Here is a 15140-nt window from a genome sequence, read left to right as displayed (position 1 = left end):
TCTATCCTCACATGCAACCGTGTAACGCGGCTTCATGTTTGAATGAACAACTTTGTGTGGCCTATAATGCGTAACAGAATATTCATCCAACCACATCTTCAGTTCAAAGAATGTTTCGAACTTTGACCCCGGCAAAATAATATTCTTCCCATGTGTGTCCCGATGAGAAGGTGACCTAACTCCAAACAATATGCCTTCGCCTCCGTCAACCACGGCTTCATCCGCAAGGCTAAGATCCTCGAACAATGGTGTCCGGTGATCATGCTTTAATACCTTCGTGAAAGCTTCAGCCTCCTTTGCCGTGAACCCTTCCTCATCAACTTCTTCATCGGGACCCTCATTGTCAGACTCAGAGGCATAGCCACGTGAGTACGGAATAGAATGGTCCATTGTCTCTTGCAAATTATATTTGTCCAAATCACCAAGATTGTTGTCAGGAAGAACATTACCATCATTCTCATCATCATCGTGCTCATCATTAGCCTCTACCAATGGTTCATGTTCAATGTTGACCTCTTCGTTGGCCTCATCGACACAAGAAAGAGGTTCAATGTTGGCCTCTTCGTTGATGGGTGCAGGAATAGCTTCAACAATCGGAGAGGCAACCCGGTTCAAATCCAACAAGTTAGGAACATTTGTTTTGATGGAAAGTAACTCTAGAGCCTTGTATAGTGATTCGGCCACCGTATCCTTGTATGCAAGCCAACGTTGCTCGGAGTTGACACACATGGTCTTTCAACGAATGTGCATTCCGAATCCCACATTATGCCTACCATCAAACTCAACTACATCACTAGGGTCTATCCAATTCAAATCCTTTCGGACTTGTTCCAACAATTCACCATAGCTAGGACACAAATCGAACACCATGTCAAGCTCATCCGGGTCCGGATCAATATTTCCTTTTAAAAAGGCATCCTTGTCCACGTGATGAACATAAACACATGTTCTTCCCATCCCTAAACAACAAAGCATAGAACTTTTTTATAAGCAATCATACAATTACAATAACCCTAGCCTAACTTCCAAACAACCATAACCCTAACCCCATCATAACCCTAACACAACCAAACATCCCTAACCCTAGCCTAACCATAGCCTAACCCTAAAACAACCATAATGCAAACATCCAAACAACCCTAATCCTAACCCCATCATACCCCTTATCCTAACATACAAACAAATACAACAATATCATATACATCCCACATTTCATGAAAAACTAGGGTTTCCTCAAATTTGCAAAAAAAATACCACAAAAGATTTTTCTTTGGATGAGAATGAGGGAGAGGTGGGGATTACCTTAGGGGAGTGATTGGACAACAAATGCCCGGTCCAAACCTTCAGATTTGGTGATTTAGAGAAGGATTTGAAGAGGGGCCCGTGGCTGGGAGGGGGGCTGGGGGAGGGGAATGAGGAGGTGGTGGGGAGGGGGGCTGGCCCGTGCCTGTTAAGTCATTGTGTGGCGCCTAAGCGCTCGGCGCCACACATTACAATGTGTGACACCTGAGGCTTAGGCGTCACACGCCCTGGGGGGTGGGCCCTCTCTGCCAGGTGGTCGGGGGGTGTGGCGCCGAACGGCTAGGCGTCACACAGTGTAGCGTGGCGCCTAGGTGTCGGGCGCCACGCAAAAGGGTTAACCGGGTGACATATTTTCCCTGAGGGATCACTCCGTGAGTTCTTTCCCCCCAGGGATCATTTTTGTCAATTTTGCCTAGTCCAGGACAGTCTGTTGTAAAAGAATTGTTGTACTCAAGCCTTGATCATTCACTGATTTTGGGACAAGCCCAAGTGCCAGAGCTTGTTGCGGTAGACAATTGGTTTTTGTGGTGGGGAAGGAGACAGATTAGTCGTGATATTTAGGTGCAGTCCCCAGAAAGATCTGCAATGGCAATCAAAGTGTTATCCTCAAATTTCAGGTCTGCTCAAGTTCCCAATGCAAGGTTGAGAAAGGAGATATGGGCTCCACCAACAGATGATTGTGTTAAGATAAACATTGATGCTTCTTTCCATTCAGATATGTTGAGGGGAACTACAGGTGCAGTCATTCATGATAAAAAAGGGGTAGTTCATCGTCACGACTTGGCATCCGATGTGTGTACGACACACATATGCATGCAGATTCAGAACAAGAGAGGAATCAACAAACCATGTTATTCGTCATACAAGGATCAGATCAGAACAAGAGAGGAATCAACAAACCATGTTATTCGTCATACAAGGATCAGACATAATTTGTCATGTATAGATGTTATATGGAAATCCAACAAACAAAATTTCCCATTGATGAAATTATTTGAGAAAACAGTGCGCTCCTCGACATCTACCGCAGCTCAATTGATGCAACGAATACAGATCCCAAGAGCCCGCAGGATAGCAGCCCAACAAATTCAAGTGGATGTGCGAAAACATGCATGTAAAACCAACACAGGACTGTCACTGTTACATCCCAGAAAATTTTGAGTTGGGGATACAGCAGGTAATGGGAGCTATAGGGCAAGCCAAATCGTCACTCTAATTTTTTGCGCGAACTGCGGCACGCCACATTGAAGCAGGGTTTCTTTCTAGAGGAACCAAGGGACGGACCCCGTGCAATACATCGAAGAACAAGATGATCGAGGGCTAGTTGAACAATATAGACATCTTTCAAGACAAACCTGTTGGTGCTCTTCCGAAATACCCAGAGCGAGAGGGGAGCTAAGGCGTCCCTTTGAGCACCGGGGAGGTTGCCACGGAGCCATCAGAAGTGACAAGCAAACGCCTTCAAGCCAGAACACCAATCCAACAGGTCACCAGCAGATTCATAACACATGGGGCAAAAGCTTTTTGTCAAGTATATCGTCGATTCTGATCCACCTACTCTGTTGTTTGATGAGTGGATAGACATCAGCAAGGATTCAGATTACAAAACTGTATATAGTACATGTTAAAGAAGATAGACGTGATGATTACCCGTTGCACATAGGAGCGTCCTAAAACCTGATCAAGATACTGTCAATAGTCTTGAGCCGCTCTATTTCTTCTGAACTAGCAATTCCAGGCTCCACATAGCACAACTGAAAATACGAAAGGCGTAAGAGATGGCATATAAAAATGTGTTAAAATTCATATTTTCGCCAGCCATTGACGTACCTGATATTGTGGTTTCCTGAGAGTGTGAACACCTCTTTTCAAATGCCTCTGCCATCCTTTTTTCGTTGTAAGAGATGTCTCCAAATCAGCTGTTCTCTGTAAGAATTAAAGAGAAAAATATATCATACTTCTGTATTTCACAGAGAGATGCAATATTAATTTTTATGGAGTAAAAATAGTTCAAACGACTTATGCGATTATCAGGATCAATTTCATCAGTCATCATCTCGAACAACATAAATTCTATTGAGACAATGTGCAGAAAGAGATATTTGCAGTTGCAGAACTGAAAATTGGGCACCCGAATGCCTATATACACATAAAGGAACCTTATAGCTACATAACTTGCTAATTTTTTCAACAAGTAAAACAAATGCCAAAACTTCCAAGTGGAAGTGAATTTCAAAATAACAGATGTACATAACTGGTGAGTTAAAACTATATTAGGAATGTTAGGAATGTAGCATACAGCTATATAAAAACAATAATCACTGCTTACATGGCCAGGGTCTAAAACCAGAAGGTTATATTGGTCTTGAGATCCACGATTACCCTTTTGCTTTTGAATCCCAATTATAGTCCTCGAATGACCTTGATGTTGGAAATACAACGGGCTGTGAAGGGCACCTAGTTAGTAAGTTTACAGCAATCTTAACACTTAACAACTTGTAACATGCTTTGTCAAAGCTGCAGGTATTGATATGGTGATAGGGCATTTCCATAAACAGGAGATATAAATTCTCTTACGTTTTATCACTGACGATGACATTCTTTGAATTGTGCAACATATCAGCACGCTTGCTTGAAAAGTAGTTCCATACCCAATCGACAAGGACCTGCTGCCCTCTCATGTTTTCAGCATCCTCTTGACTAAGTTCACAAGGCGATGATCTTGGAGGAGGATTAGTCTTGACCAAATACTTATCCATCGGCCCACATACCCGTTTCCCGCTCTTACCTTGCAGGCTCGATGATTCTGTGCTATCAAAATCTACAATCCTTGCACGCACACCAAAAGAGCGCAAGAGGGTAACACATTCCGATGTCCCTATCCACTTCTTGACACCATAAATTTTGTTATCGAAATGACTTGCACCAAGAGTATCAAAACCTTTATCCCAAGCAATCTCAAGCCATCTCTGAAGTGAAGGGATGTCAGGAACAAACCCACAGCCGCCAAACAGAGCCTCTCTCGTTTCTGCTCTTTGCTTCAACAAATGAGAGCTCATCATCTGGATATTTCTCCACCCACATCCCCATCCCTTGTCTTCTGATGAAAGACTCTGATGATGGTCAACGTAGCCCGATATTATACTTGTTGACGAACCGCCTTCAGATTCAAGGCAGCTCCTCAACAAGTTCATAACGCCACCTTCGATTCGTTGAATTTCGCTTCTAACCTGTGCCCCTACCAAGCAAGAAATTTGTTCATCCAGTAATTTTCCATAAGAAGACGGGCCTCTGATAATGCTTGATGATGCCCCTGGAGAAAGATAATCATCATCAGGGAATGGTCTCTTGCTATGTTCATGTACATCCTGCAAATCAAACTCGTATGGGTGGGTATATCTTCGACAAGAAAGCATTGAAAAGATAAAAAGGCATACAGTCCTCTACGAAGCCAAATTCAGACCTATCAGAACAACCTTCCACTAGGACTTATCCCATGAATTGACTAGCAATAGGTAAACAAAGATATATCAGCAAGTACATGTGCCACATATTATATGAGCAATCCTGAATTAGTAATGGATAGTGGGTTACATCTTCTTTTCTTAAAAGTAACAACATAGTGAAACGAGTCCGAGCAACATCTTACCACGACAGTACTAGTGCTCAATTCTGCGGCCATGGCGAGCTGCGCCAACTCCATGTCCCTCTGAACCTCGTCATCCTCGAAGTGGCTGTTGGCGTGCCTAGAACAATGACCAGCAACGACATGAGCCAAGCCACACAATGGGGAACAAATTACAAGTTCAGTATCATGTGCTAGCTAGTACTGAAGAAAGGGGGAGCTCCATCCATCCAACCGGAGGGCCGAAGGACACGAGAATCGGCCATTACCGCTCGAGCTCGGCCGTCAGGACTTGGTGGCCGCAGATGGGGCAAGACGAGATCATCTCCGCATCAATCAAGATTCAAGAACCATCGCTGTCCCTGCAGGGCGCACAGGAGGCGAAATCTTGTGTAAGGACAGAACTATGACGGGAATCCGATGCGCACACGGCGCCGCCGCCCGTCTATCGTGGTGTGGTGTGGCTGGAATCGAGATGTCGGATTGCGAGGGAGAGGATCGGGCTGGTTGCGTACCGGCCGGAGAAGATGGGAGGCGGCGGGCTGCTCCGGCCTGCGGCCGGGAGTGGGGAGGCGGGTCGGTGCGCCTGGCGAGCCGTGCGGGGAGAAGGGGACCGGAGGCTCGGCGAGGGGCGGAGGAGGCGTACCGGCGTCGTCGTCGGCGGCGGCGGCGGCGGCGGCGACGTTCACCCTTTGACGGAATCCAAATTCTGGGTTGGGGGACACTGCGGATTAAAATAAGGAAGAGGACTATGGGCTCTAGGCCCGTGAAGGCTATAGTAGGATTGAAACAAGTCCATATTTCATGAGGCATGAGGGCAGCGTTTCAGTGCCCAGCTCATCCGCAGCCGTTTAGTAAACAAAATTAAAATAAATACATACTAAATTAATTTATAAAAGTTCAAAAAACAAATGGGTGATAGATAGTTTGGCGTGTGAGATCCGCTTTGATTTTATATCATCTGAACATCTGAGCAGCTCTCGGCATCAAATTATCTATCATCCAAAAAACATTTGGAAATTAAGAAAAATGTATTTGTTTTGATTTTTTTTACTTAGCAGGGGCGCAGATGAGTCTGGGCTTAGAAACGGGTTTTCGATATTTCGATGTTTCATCCTTAGATATTGTATTGATTTTTTTCTTTTTCATTTCTCTCATTTGAAAATGTTATAGAATACATATAGATGTATGAAGTCGTATTTTAGAGTCTAAATTCACTTATTTTATTTCGTATCTAATTTATAGTGAAATTTTTAAAAGGTTTTATATTTAGAAACGAAGGAAGTAGCTTATGCTACATTCTAGCGCCGATCTTATCTTCTCGTTCCTCTGCCTTATACGGTTACGTACGAGTGCTTGCCTTCCAAACATGGGCACTGAATTATGAGCTTTCCATACATGAGCGAACTGCCTTTCTTCTGAGAGAACACGAGTGAAGAGCCTGCAGATGTGTTCTACTTCCATATAGTTCTGTGTTTGACCACCTGAATTTATTTTCTTGGTTGAAGAGCCTGTAGATATGTTTCAGGTACACTCTAGCTACATTAATTAACCTCTTATGTTTTAGGATTTTTAAGGGTCTCTAATCAACCTCTTCTATTTAATCCTGGAACAGTATGGTTATTAGTCAGCAACAACAATACACCTAAAAAACGCCAAATAACATGGGCACGGCGGCAAACCCTATTAAGCCCCACGGGCGCCGGTTAAAGGCAAAATGTGCTAACCGGCGCCTGCAGCGCTCCGCAATGGACCGACCCATCTCATAATTTTTATGAAATTTTTAACCCGTGAACTGTTTTAGCCTGTAAACTTTTTTTGAAATCGGTGAACTTTTTGAAAAATTGTTAAACTTTTTTTGAAATCGATAAGGTTTTTTGAAAATTTATGAACATAATTTCAAATTCTTGAACTTTTTTCGAAATCAGTGAACTTTCTTAAAAAATTGATGAACTTTTTTTCAACATCGATGATATTTTTTTTGAATTCTGTAGACTTCTAAAAATTTCATGAACATGTTTCCAAATTTCGGTGAACTTTTTTTTCATAATCATTGAATTTTTTTAGCACGTCTGAAATTTTTAGAAAATTATGTGAACTTTTTTCGATTTTGTAATAATAAACGAATTTAATATGGGCGGGCCCACGAAGAGGGCCGCTGCAGGCGCCCGTTTCCCTAGTGGCACCTGAAGCGCCACAGAGGAGGTCCTGGGCACGGCTATGTCTCGACTCAAGTAATCGTTATATTGGTCCGGCCTAGTTTGATTTGTTTAGTTTCATTCTGTAGTTTGTTGACTTTTGTTCTTTTTCTTTTTTCTCATTTGAAAATATTGTAAATACATATAATTCAAAATCAGTTTCTTTATTATTTTAAAAGTGTTCATCACATATTTTGAAAGAAATGTGTATAACATTTAAAAAATGTTCAGGCGTTTTAGAAAAACAAATCATGACATATTAAAAATAAAATATAAAAAATGTTCACATAATTTAGGAACAATGGCTTGTAACACTTTAAAAAATATGTTCATGCCATTTATAGAAAGAATAACAGTTTTTTAAAAAATGTAAAAGCAATGTTTGTCTAGTTTTAAAAAATCACACATTTATAAAAATAATGCATATTTAATTGGAAATATCAATATCAATATCAGTACCTAATCTATATATATATCTATATATATACCTATTAATAAAGTACAAAGTGTTTCTGTCCATCCCTTATACATCTTACAAAAAAACTGATTTTTCCTGTAAATAACCCGCAGTCCAACATCAAGTCCCTTTTCAGCTGGGCCTCGACCCATCTGCGTTCACCGCTATCCTGCACAGCAGGGTGCTGGTTTGTATTCCTGGTATGTCCGGTTTGCTTTGTTTTCGGTTCGTTTTGTTCCCTGGCCTTTTATTATATTAAAACATATGTTAAACATGACCATGCTATTACTTTGCAACTGTAACTCGGATTAAAATAATCTGTATATCTAAACATATGTTAAGGTGCTTTCGATGGTCTTGGGCCTAGGCTGGTAAGGTATGAGGTGCTTTCGATGGTCTTGGGCCTAGGCTGGTTGGGTACGAGGCGCTTTTGATTATCTTGGACATAGACTCGTTGGGTTAGAGGTGCTTTCGATAGTCTTGGTAGCTAGAAGGGAAAAGTCCCGCCATCGAAGCGAGAGAAGGAGGTCAAGCCTTTTTTTATTTCGAGAGTGTATATGCCATATTGAGCTTTATGAAAAGGTAAACACAAAAAGGAAAGGGTGAAACACAATATGAAATCCCTAAACCACTCCTTTCTCAAAAAAACAGCGTCTGGCGGTTGCTGACGCGTGGCCGCCTGTTACCAACCGGGACTAAATGTCCTTTTGCCCTCGAGCCCCACAGCGGCCACGTGGAGCACCATTAGTCCCGATTCGTAAAACAACCACGACTAAAAGTTTCAACCTTTTGTCCCGATTGTTTAGTCCCGGTTGAAGAACCGGCACTAAAGGTCCTCTGGAACCGGGACTAATGGCTCATTTTCCACTAGTGCAACCACTTCAATTCACACCAGCATGTCAATCTTCTTTGAGAACCACCCCAGGAGACGGATTGCCATGAGCTCAAAGATGACAATGGTAGATAGCATGGCGCACAACAACTTTACCAAGGTGCTTGGTGATATTGTCGATTGTTGGCTGGTCGTTCTCTTGGAAAAAATGCTTGTCCAATAGGGGCATACACCAAGATAGATGATCCGGAATGCTGCTGCGGGACAGCCATATCCATCGACAATGTCATGGATCTTGGTCGCCAATACGTGAATGGGAATGGCGGGGTTGTTTCCTTAGTTGGTGAAAATCCTCATGGCAACACGAAATAATTGGAGGAGCTCCATGATGGCATGGTATTTAGTGACCTCTCGGTTGAGAAAGAACGAATGTCGTCTGCGTAGAATGAAGCGTGTGAGAGTAGCACCTTTTTGCCAATGGGTGTAGGCACACCATGCGCTGCCGCACAGTCCAACATCATTGTCAAGGTGTCCTTGGTGACCACGAATAACATGGGCACAATGGGTTCCCCTACCACAATCCTCCATTGTTGATGATCAGCTTAGTTAGATCCCCATTTACAAGAGCACAAGTGGAGGTTCTTGCCAACAGACCCACGATCCAGCTGGCCTACTGCATCCCAAAGCCCCTTTGCTGCAACAACTATATGTTGAATTGTCAAGTAACATCAAAGGCATTGTCAATGTTGACTTTGAGCAGCATCGCCGGCCACTTTGAAACTTTGGCTGGATGAGGTCCTACACAAACATGATTCTAGGAAATTGTGTTTCTTGATGAACGCACTCTGTCATGTTGACACCAGCCAGCCCATCTTGGGTTGTAGACACCGAGCTAGCATCTTGGCGATCAATTTTATAGTGGTATGCACCAAGCTAATTTTGGCTTAAAATCAGTGTGCTTGGAAGCCTAAAGTCAGTGTGCTTGTAGGACCAAAGTCTCTTAGTAGTTGTGTTTAAACACTAAAAGTTAGAGAAAATTCAGTCCTGGAACTAACTCAGTGTTGCTATAACCTCGACCTTGAATGTGCTCCGACAAGTGCAGAAGAATAGCATGGTGTAGTCGTCCCCTTGGGCTTTGTCAATAGCCATGTCAATGGGTGCAGCTAGGACCTCCCCCTCATATAAAGGAGCCTGAAGGTTGCCTAGGAACACTTGCATGGGTGAGCAACCAAGAAACGTAAGTTTTAGTGCAGTGGCACGTTGTCTCGATGAGACAAGTAGCTGATTGTAGAGCTCCCATGCCAGCTCCAACTTGTCCTCCTGCTCTATGAAGAACTGCTCGTTATGCTCACTCTTATAGATGTAATTCTTCCTCCTAGTTGTGGCCTTGATGTGGAAAAAATTAGTTCAGACACCTCCTTCCTCAATCCATTGCACATAGGATCATTGCCTCCACGTTGCAGCATGACAACTTCCATAGTATCTTCCCGATACACATCGCTTTCGTCTATGCACCATCTATGCATCGTTAACTCTCCCCAGCACAGCCTGCCTCCTCCCAAATCCGCTGGCAGCTACTACAGGGCTACTCACGGTTTAGGGGCTTAGGTAGAGGAAAGTGCAATCACCCCCCCCCCCCCCCTAGCATTCATATTTTATCTTCAACCCCTCTGATAAGTTGGGCTAGCTCCCCCACTGGCTGGTGCAAGGGTTGTTGCTTACTCCCTCTCTTTCTGCACCCAACCTTGTCAATGGGCTTCTACACATGTGCAATCGGTGCCGGCGGAGTTGTGACCATGTTCGCAATGTTTACCGAATTAAACACGACGATACTACTAGGGAAAAACCTATAGGTGAAGGTTTAGAAGTAGCGAGGGGTATAAACCCGTGCTACCACTAATTAGTACTAGTGAGGGTTATAAACCCGCGCTACTACTAAGTTGGCAGTAGTAGTGAGGGGTGTATAGCCCTCACTACTACTCAGTACAAGGTAGGTTAATAGCCATGAAGTCCCCATATCCTCCCCTCGAATCCCTCCTCTCTCCCGTCACTCCCCCTCTCTCCATAGGCTCTCCCATGGTTCTCCTGCCCAAGCACACCTCCTCCTCCACGGTGCACAACGAGGTCATCGCCCCGCGTCACTGGTGTCCAGGAGCGCGTTGGTCTCCCCTCGCGCCTCCATGCCACCACGATGGATCACCTCATCACCGGCCACCAACCCCAATGCTCCCTCCATCTCCTTCCTCTCTCCCTCGTTTCTCTTTTTGCCTCTCTCTCCCTTTGGTTTTACTCACACACAAGCTCATGCCTGCGCAGGTCATCCACATGGATGATCGGAACCTCTCTGCCTTGACGGCGAAGAGGATCCCACACCGCCGTCTTGCTCTTGCTCTGCCCTGGGTCCGACAGCCGTCGCCGGATCTGGTCTGTCGTTTCCCGTCCACTCCTCCGGCCAACCCTGTTGTCTCTGGATCAAACCATTGACACCATTGACAACATGCACAGGATCAAGATTTTTTAAAAGAAGTTCATAGTAGTAGCGTGAGTCACACACATACAATACAGACAGTTAGTACTAGTGTGGGTGACATCCGCGCTACTACTACCAGTTAGCTGCAACGCCCTTTAATCTGTTCTACCACAAGGCTTTTCCCTAGTAGCGCGCTCCCACTCATCTGTTAAACGCTTGAATGAGAAAGACTGGTTGTGGCATGTAGACTCACCCAAAATCTAAACTAAACCCTGGTCAATTTCATGATGGTTCCACCCAAAATTCTCCATAACCCTCCACGTAATCCTATTAGGGAATGTTGTGCATAGAATTGTCGAAACACAACCTGTCAAAAAGCAAGTCCGCAGGCATGTGTGCTGAGTTAGCCTCTCCCATATAGATATAGATGTAGATATAGATAGGGATGCAAGCAAACACATCCCCGTATGTCTACGGCCAAAAGTAATGAACTAACATGATGTTGTTTTTAATAATACTCATGTAAAAGAACATTGACGCATGGATGTCGTCCGTCTACATCCCTAGATATAGATAAAGATATTGGTAGGGATATAAATTGATAGATATAGAAACACTGCTAGTACAATTGTTAGATCAAGTATATATAAGCAAGTGGTCAAAACTAAAGTTACGTTGTCATTGTAGTATACTTTAGGTTAAAGGCCCATGTAAAGCCTAGAGATATGGGAAATAGTACAATTTTAGTCATATCATGCATTGAATTTGAGGTGCCAACGAACATTCATGAAATTATTGCCAACAAGTAATAACTGATTCAAAAAGGCCAATACTATTTTTCTTTAAAAAATACAGTCATGTAGCTGAGCTGCCGCACAATACAACCTCAAAGCAGAAAACTGAACAATAATAAAAAAAAATCCGATGTACTGCATATGCCTTAACACAAATAAAAATGTTGATATGGTTTGCATGAACTAAAAACTAATGATAGTGGATGGTGATGTGACACTTGGTGAGGTGTGGGGCTTGCATGATAAGAGAATTAGAGATAATAAGATATACTTTGCGTGGGCTGAAAAACAGTGTTAGCGGATGCTGACGTGACACACTTGGTGATGTGAAAGGCTTGCATGCTGAGAGAATTAGTAGTGGCAGGGATCTACTATTTAGGTATATAGGATATGAGTGACATATCAGCTTCACCCAAGCGACATCTTACTTGCTAAAATGGAGTTTCTACTTTGGAAGCACAAACTTTATGTTTATGTCGGAAAAACTTCTATTTAACTAAAAGATCATGAACATTAGAAGTAGATAATATCTTCCTGTGATCCAATATAGACTTTCTACTTACAAACACAAAGAAATTAGAAAAAATATTATATACAAAAACATTAAGGTTTTGACTGAGATGATACCTTTTTACCACACAATATAGAAATTCCATTTTTTAATTACAAGTTTTCTACTAGAATGGTAAAACCTTCTACTCAGAAGCAAATGGTTGGCTTACATAGTACATTCTATTTGGCAGTATAGACTTTCTAATATAGGAATATAAACTTTCTACCAAACCCACATATATTTGTACTAAAATCAAATATCTTCATTTAGGTGATCGCACTTCCTACTCAGAAAATATGAAGTTTCCAGTAAGAAACAATAAACTTTTTGCGTTGGAAAATAAACCACGAAAATATTTTTAATAATTCCATGGTCATTTGTTTTACTTTGAAAATTGTCAATGGCCACCGCTAACAGACACAAATAGCATAACAAATTGTGCTCTTTTTATTTGAAGGGGAGCACGTTCATGTGATGAGCTACTTAGAATGGGTGAGCACCTGAACACCGCACTGGACCGATGTTGGGATCTCAAAGGCAAGCAACACACAAAACCACAATAAAAGGGAAAATAAAAATGGGTAGCCCTCAGTCGCCGCATGCTGCATTCATTACCATTTTTTGGTTTAAGTGGCCAGGCCAGGCTGGTCATTTTTCTTTGGGGTAGGTGCCAGAAGCTGTTTCTTCACTTCCCTGAAACTACGCAATTAAAGGATGAGGGTCGCAATTTCGTCGATGACTTGATCCATCCCCGGCATCGACCTACACTTCTTCTCCCCTAACCCCAATTTGACCAACGTTCCACAACATCAATGGCGGCGGTATCCAAGGTGCTTGAGGACGACGACCTCCTCACTGAGATCCTCCTCCACACCATCTTCCCCACCACCCTTGTCAACAGTGTCATCGTCTGCACACGCTGGCTCGCCCATGCCTCTGACCGCGCCTTCCTCAGTCGATTTCGTGAGATACACCCGCCCCGCCTTCTTGGCTTCTACATCAACAAAGGTCGGAGCACTCCACAATTCATCCCAATATTGTCTCAGCCCCTTGAGCTCGCTAGTGTCATCCTCGTGCAACCTCTAGTTTGGGCACCTAGCAGAAAGTATCGCCGGTACCAACCTACATCCTTGGCTGCCGAAGCGACAATGTCTTGATTAGGCAACATGATAAGATCGGAACCACGTTCGCAATGCACAAGGTGGTGTGTCCTGAGAGAGGCATGGACATCCTCCTACCATTTCCACGCCCCCAATTTCAGTACTTATTTGACACCACTTACTCTAGAATCCTGTCCAAGAAACAAGGTAATGACTTGTCTTACTTGTATGTGTTGATGCACCAAACAAGGGACGGAAAACAAAGGGTATACATATATATCTTGAGACATGGCATATGGTGCATGAATCATATCTTGACCATAGAGCAGCCCCCTCGTCCATGGTGAGTACTTAAATATGTGTTGTCCGACAATAAAAATCTATGTGCCAGCTGGCTGGAGCACCATTATTGTCTTGGATTTGGCAGCCTCAAGTTTCTCCATGATTGAGGTCCTAGAAGGGATGGAGTATGGTGAGAGAAACACCATATTGTCACAGGCTGATGATGTTGGTGGTGTATACCTAATCCATGTCAAGAAGTTTCAACTTCGTATCTGGCTCCACAATGAGTACACATGGTTGCTAATGGACACCATTTATTTGCGCGAGATGTGTGCTGATTTGAGTATGGCATATGGCAATGCTTCTCTCCTGATAAACCAGGCGGGAGACAATGCAGAGTTTGTGTTCTTGGACACGGGTCGTGCACATTTTTCTTGGACATCAAGCGCGGAACAATGCATAAGGTGTATGAGAAGGAAGACGGTGATAAAATTTTATGTGAAATCCATCCTCTTATGATGATCTAGCCTCCTGTATTTCCTGCTCACAAGGGTGATCCTACAAGGTTTGTTTTTTGGCCTTCATATAATATATAGCTTGTGTTGAGGTTATAGTGGTTTTGCATTGTACAATCTATTAAACTGTTTTCTATTCTATTGCTTTGTCATGTCGTGTGCTTTAAAGCGGAAATCTGTAGCTAGATCAATACACCATCATATACGATGTAGTTGCGGAATGAATGGCATTGTCAAATTATTAGTCCTCCATTATTTTAGTTAATGGTTCATCAATCATCCTTGTGTAGTACATTCATGAATGGCGTAGGTAAATTAATGATTCCTTGGGACATTTTAGGAATACTAGCACACAACATTTGAGATGTTCTCTATACATGTAAGATGATTTATAAACACTACAGTTTATTTTTTGTCTATGTGGTGATGACCGATGTTGTCGTCTTGGGTTATATATCCATAAATTAGAGGGGGGGGGGGGGGTTAGGAGTTGAAGAATGGGAGTTCATGTAGTGCATCTTCATTTCTCATATATTGATATCATATTATATGAACTCTTATAACGAGTAAGCTGACCTTGAACTATGAACCTGACTCATGTTACTCTGGATGTAGGTACTTGCAGTTTTTTAGAATATTGTAGTGTTTTTTCTCCAGAAAGAATGATTTAGTGTTATGGGATAAAATTTCCATATATGTCTAATTAAGCATGCCATTATTCACCTATGGATAACATAATTTACATTGGCACACTTGTGTTGTTGAATGTTTTTCAATTTAGATATACCACCGTGATATTCTTGTCCTACTTGTGAAGTGTATAATCGAGTCTGAAAACTCCCCCTTGGAGACTTTTATCCTCGTTCACTATTGTTTGTTTTAATTTTCATGGAGTAGAAGGAAGAATACTCTATGTTTGGGTGTGAAAGCATCAAGTCATCATTGCTTGACCAATTATATTATTTTGCGTTTTGAGTGACACACAACATTTGACTATTGTTGCACAATTACT

The 15140-nt window shown here is 42.7% G+C and overlaps 1 protein-coding gene across 2 annotated transcripts; it reads right to left on the bottom strand.

The window, feature by feature from the left end:
• Positions 1-2480: 2480 nt before the first annotated feature.
• Positions 2481-5649, bottom strand: LOC123401418 (zinc finger-containing ubiquitin peptidase 1). Of its 2 annotated transcripts, none has more exons than XM_045095215.1 (8): positions 5443-5649; positions 5197-5289; positions 4952-5048; positions 3880-4670; positions 3632-3746; positions 3133-3228; positions 2953-3056; positions 2481-2861 (listed from the first exon to the last, which is right to left on the bottom strand). In XM_045095215.1, the coding sequence occupies exons 2-7, from the start codon at positions 5250-5252 to the stop codon at positions 2973-2975; spliced, it is 1239 nt and encodes a 412-aa protein (XP_044951150.1). In that variant the 5' UTR covers positions 5253-5289; positions 5443-5649; the 3' UTR covers positions 2481-2861; positions 2953-2972. The 2 variants fall into 2 exon arrangements, with proteins under 2 accessions (XP_044951150.1, XP_044951151.1); XM_045095216.1 differs by having other exon boundaries at positions 2481-2856.
• Positions 5650-15140: the final 9491 nt, after the last annotated feature.

Source organism: Hordeum vulgare, chromosome 6H, assembly GCF_904849725.1.
Source record: "Hordeum vulgare subsp. vulgare chromosome 6H, MorexV3_pseudomolecules_assembly, whole genome shotgun sequence".
NCBI classification, from domain to species: Eukaryota; Viridiplantae; Streptophyta; class Magnoliopsida; order Poales; family Poaceae; genus Hordeum; species Hordeum vulgare.
The sequence above is the reverse complement of the archived record's forward strand: the minus strand, read 5'-3'. Positions and strand labels throughout refer to the sequence as shown.

Coding starts and splice junctions, on each gene's coding strand:
- LOC123401418 (XM_045095215.1), bottom strand. CDS start 5,252: ATGATCTCGTCTTGCCCCATCTGCGGCCACCAAGTCCTGACGGCCGAG. Junction 4,671..4,951: donor TGAGCACTAGTACTGTCGTG/GTAAGATGTTGC, acceptor TTTGATTTGCAG/GATGTACATGAACATAGCAA. Junction 3,229..3,631: donor TGGTTTTAGACCCTGGCCAT/GTAAGCAGTGAT, acceptor TAATTCTTACAG/AGAACAGCTGATTTGGAGAC.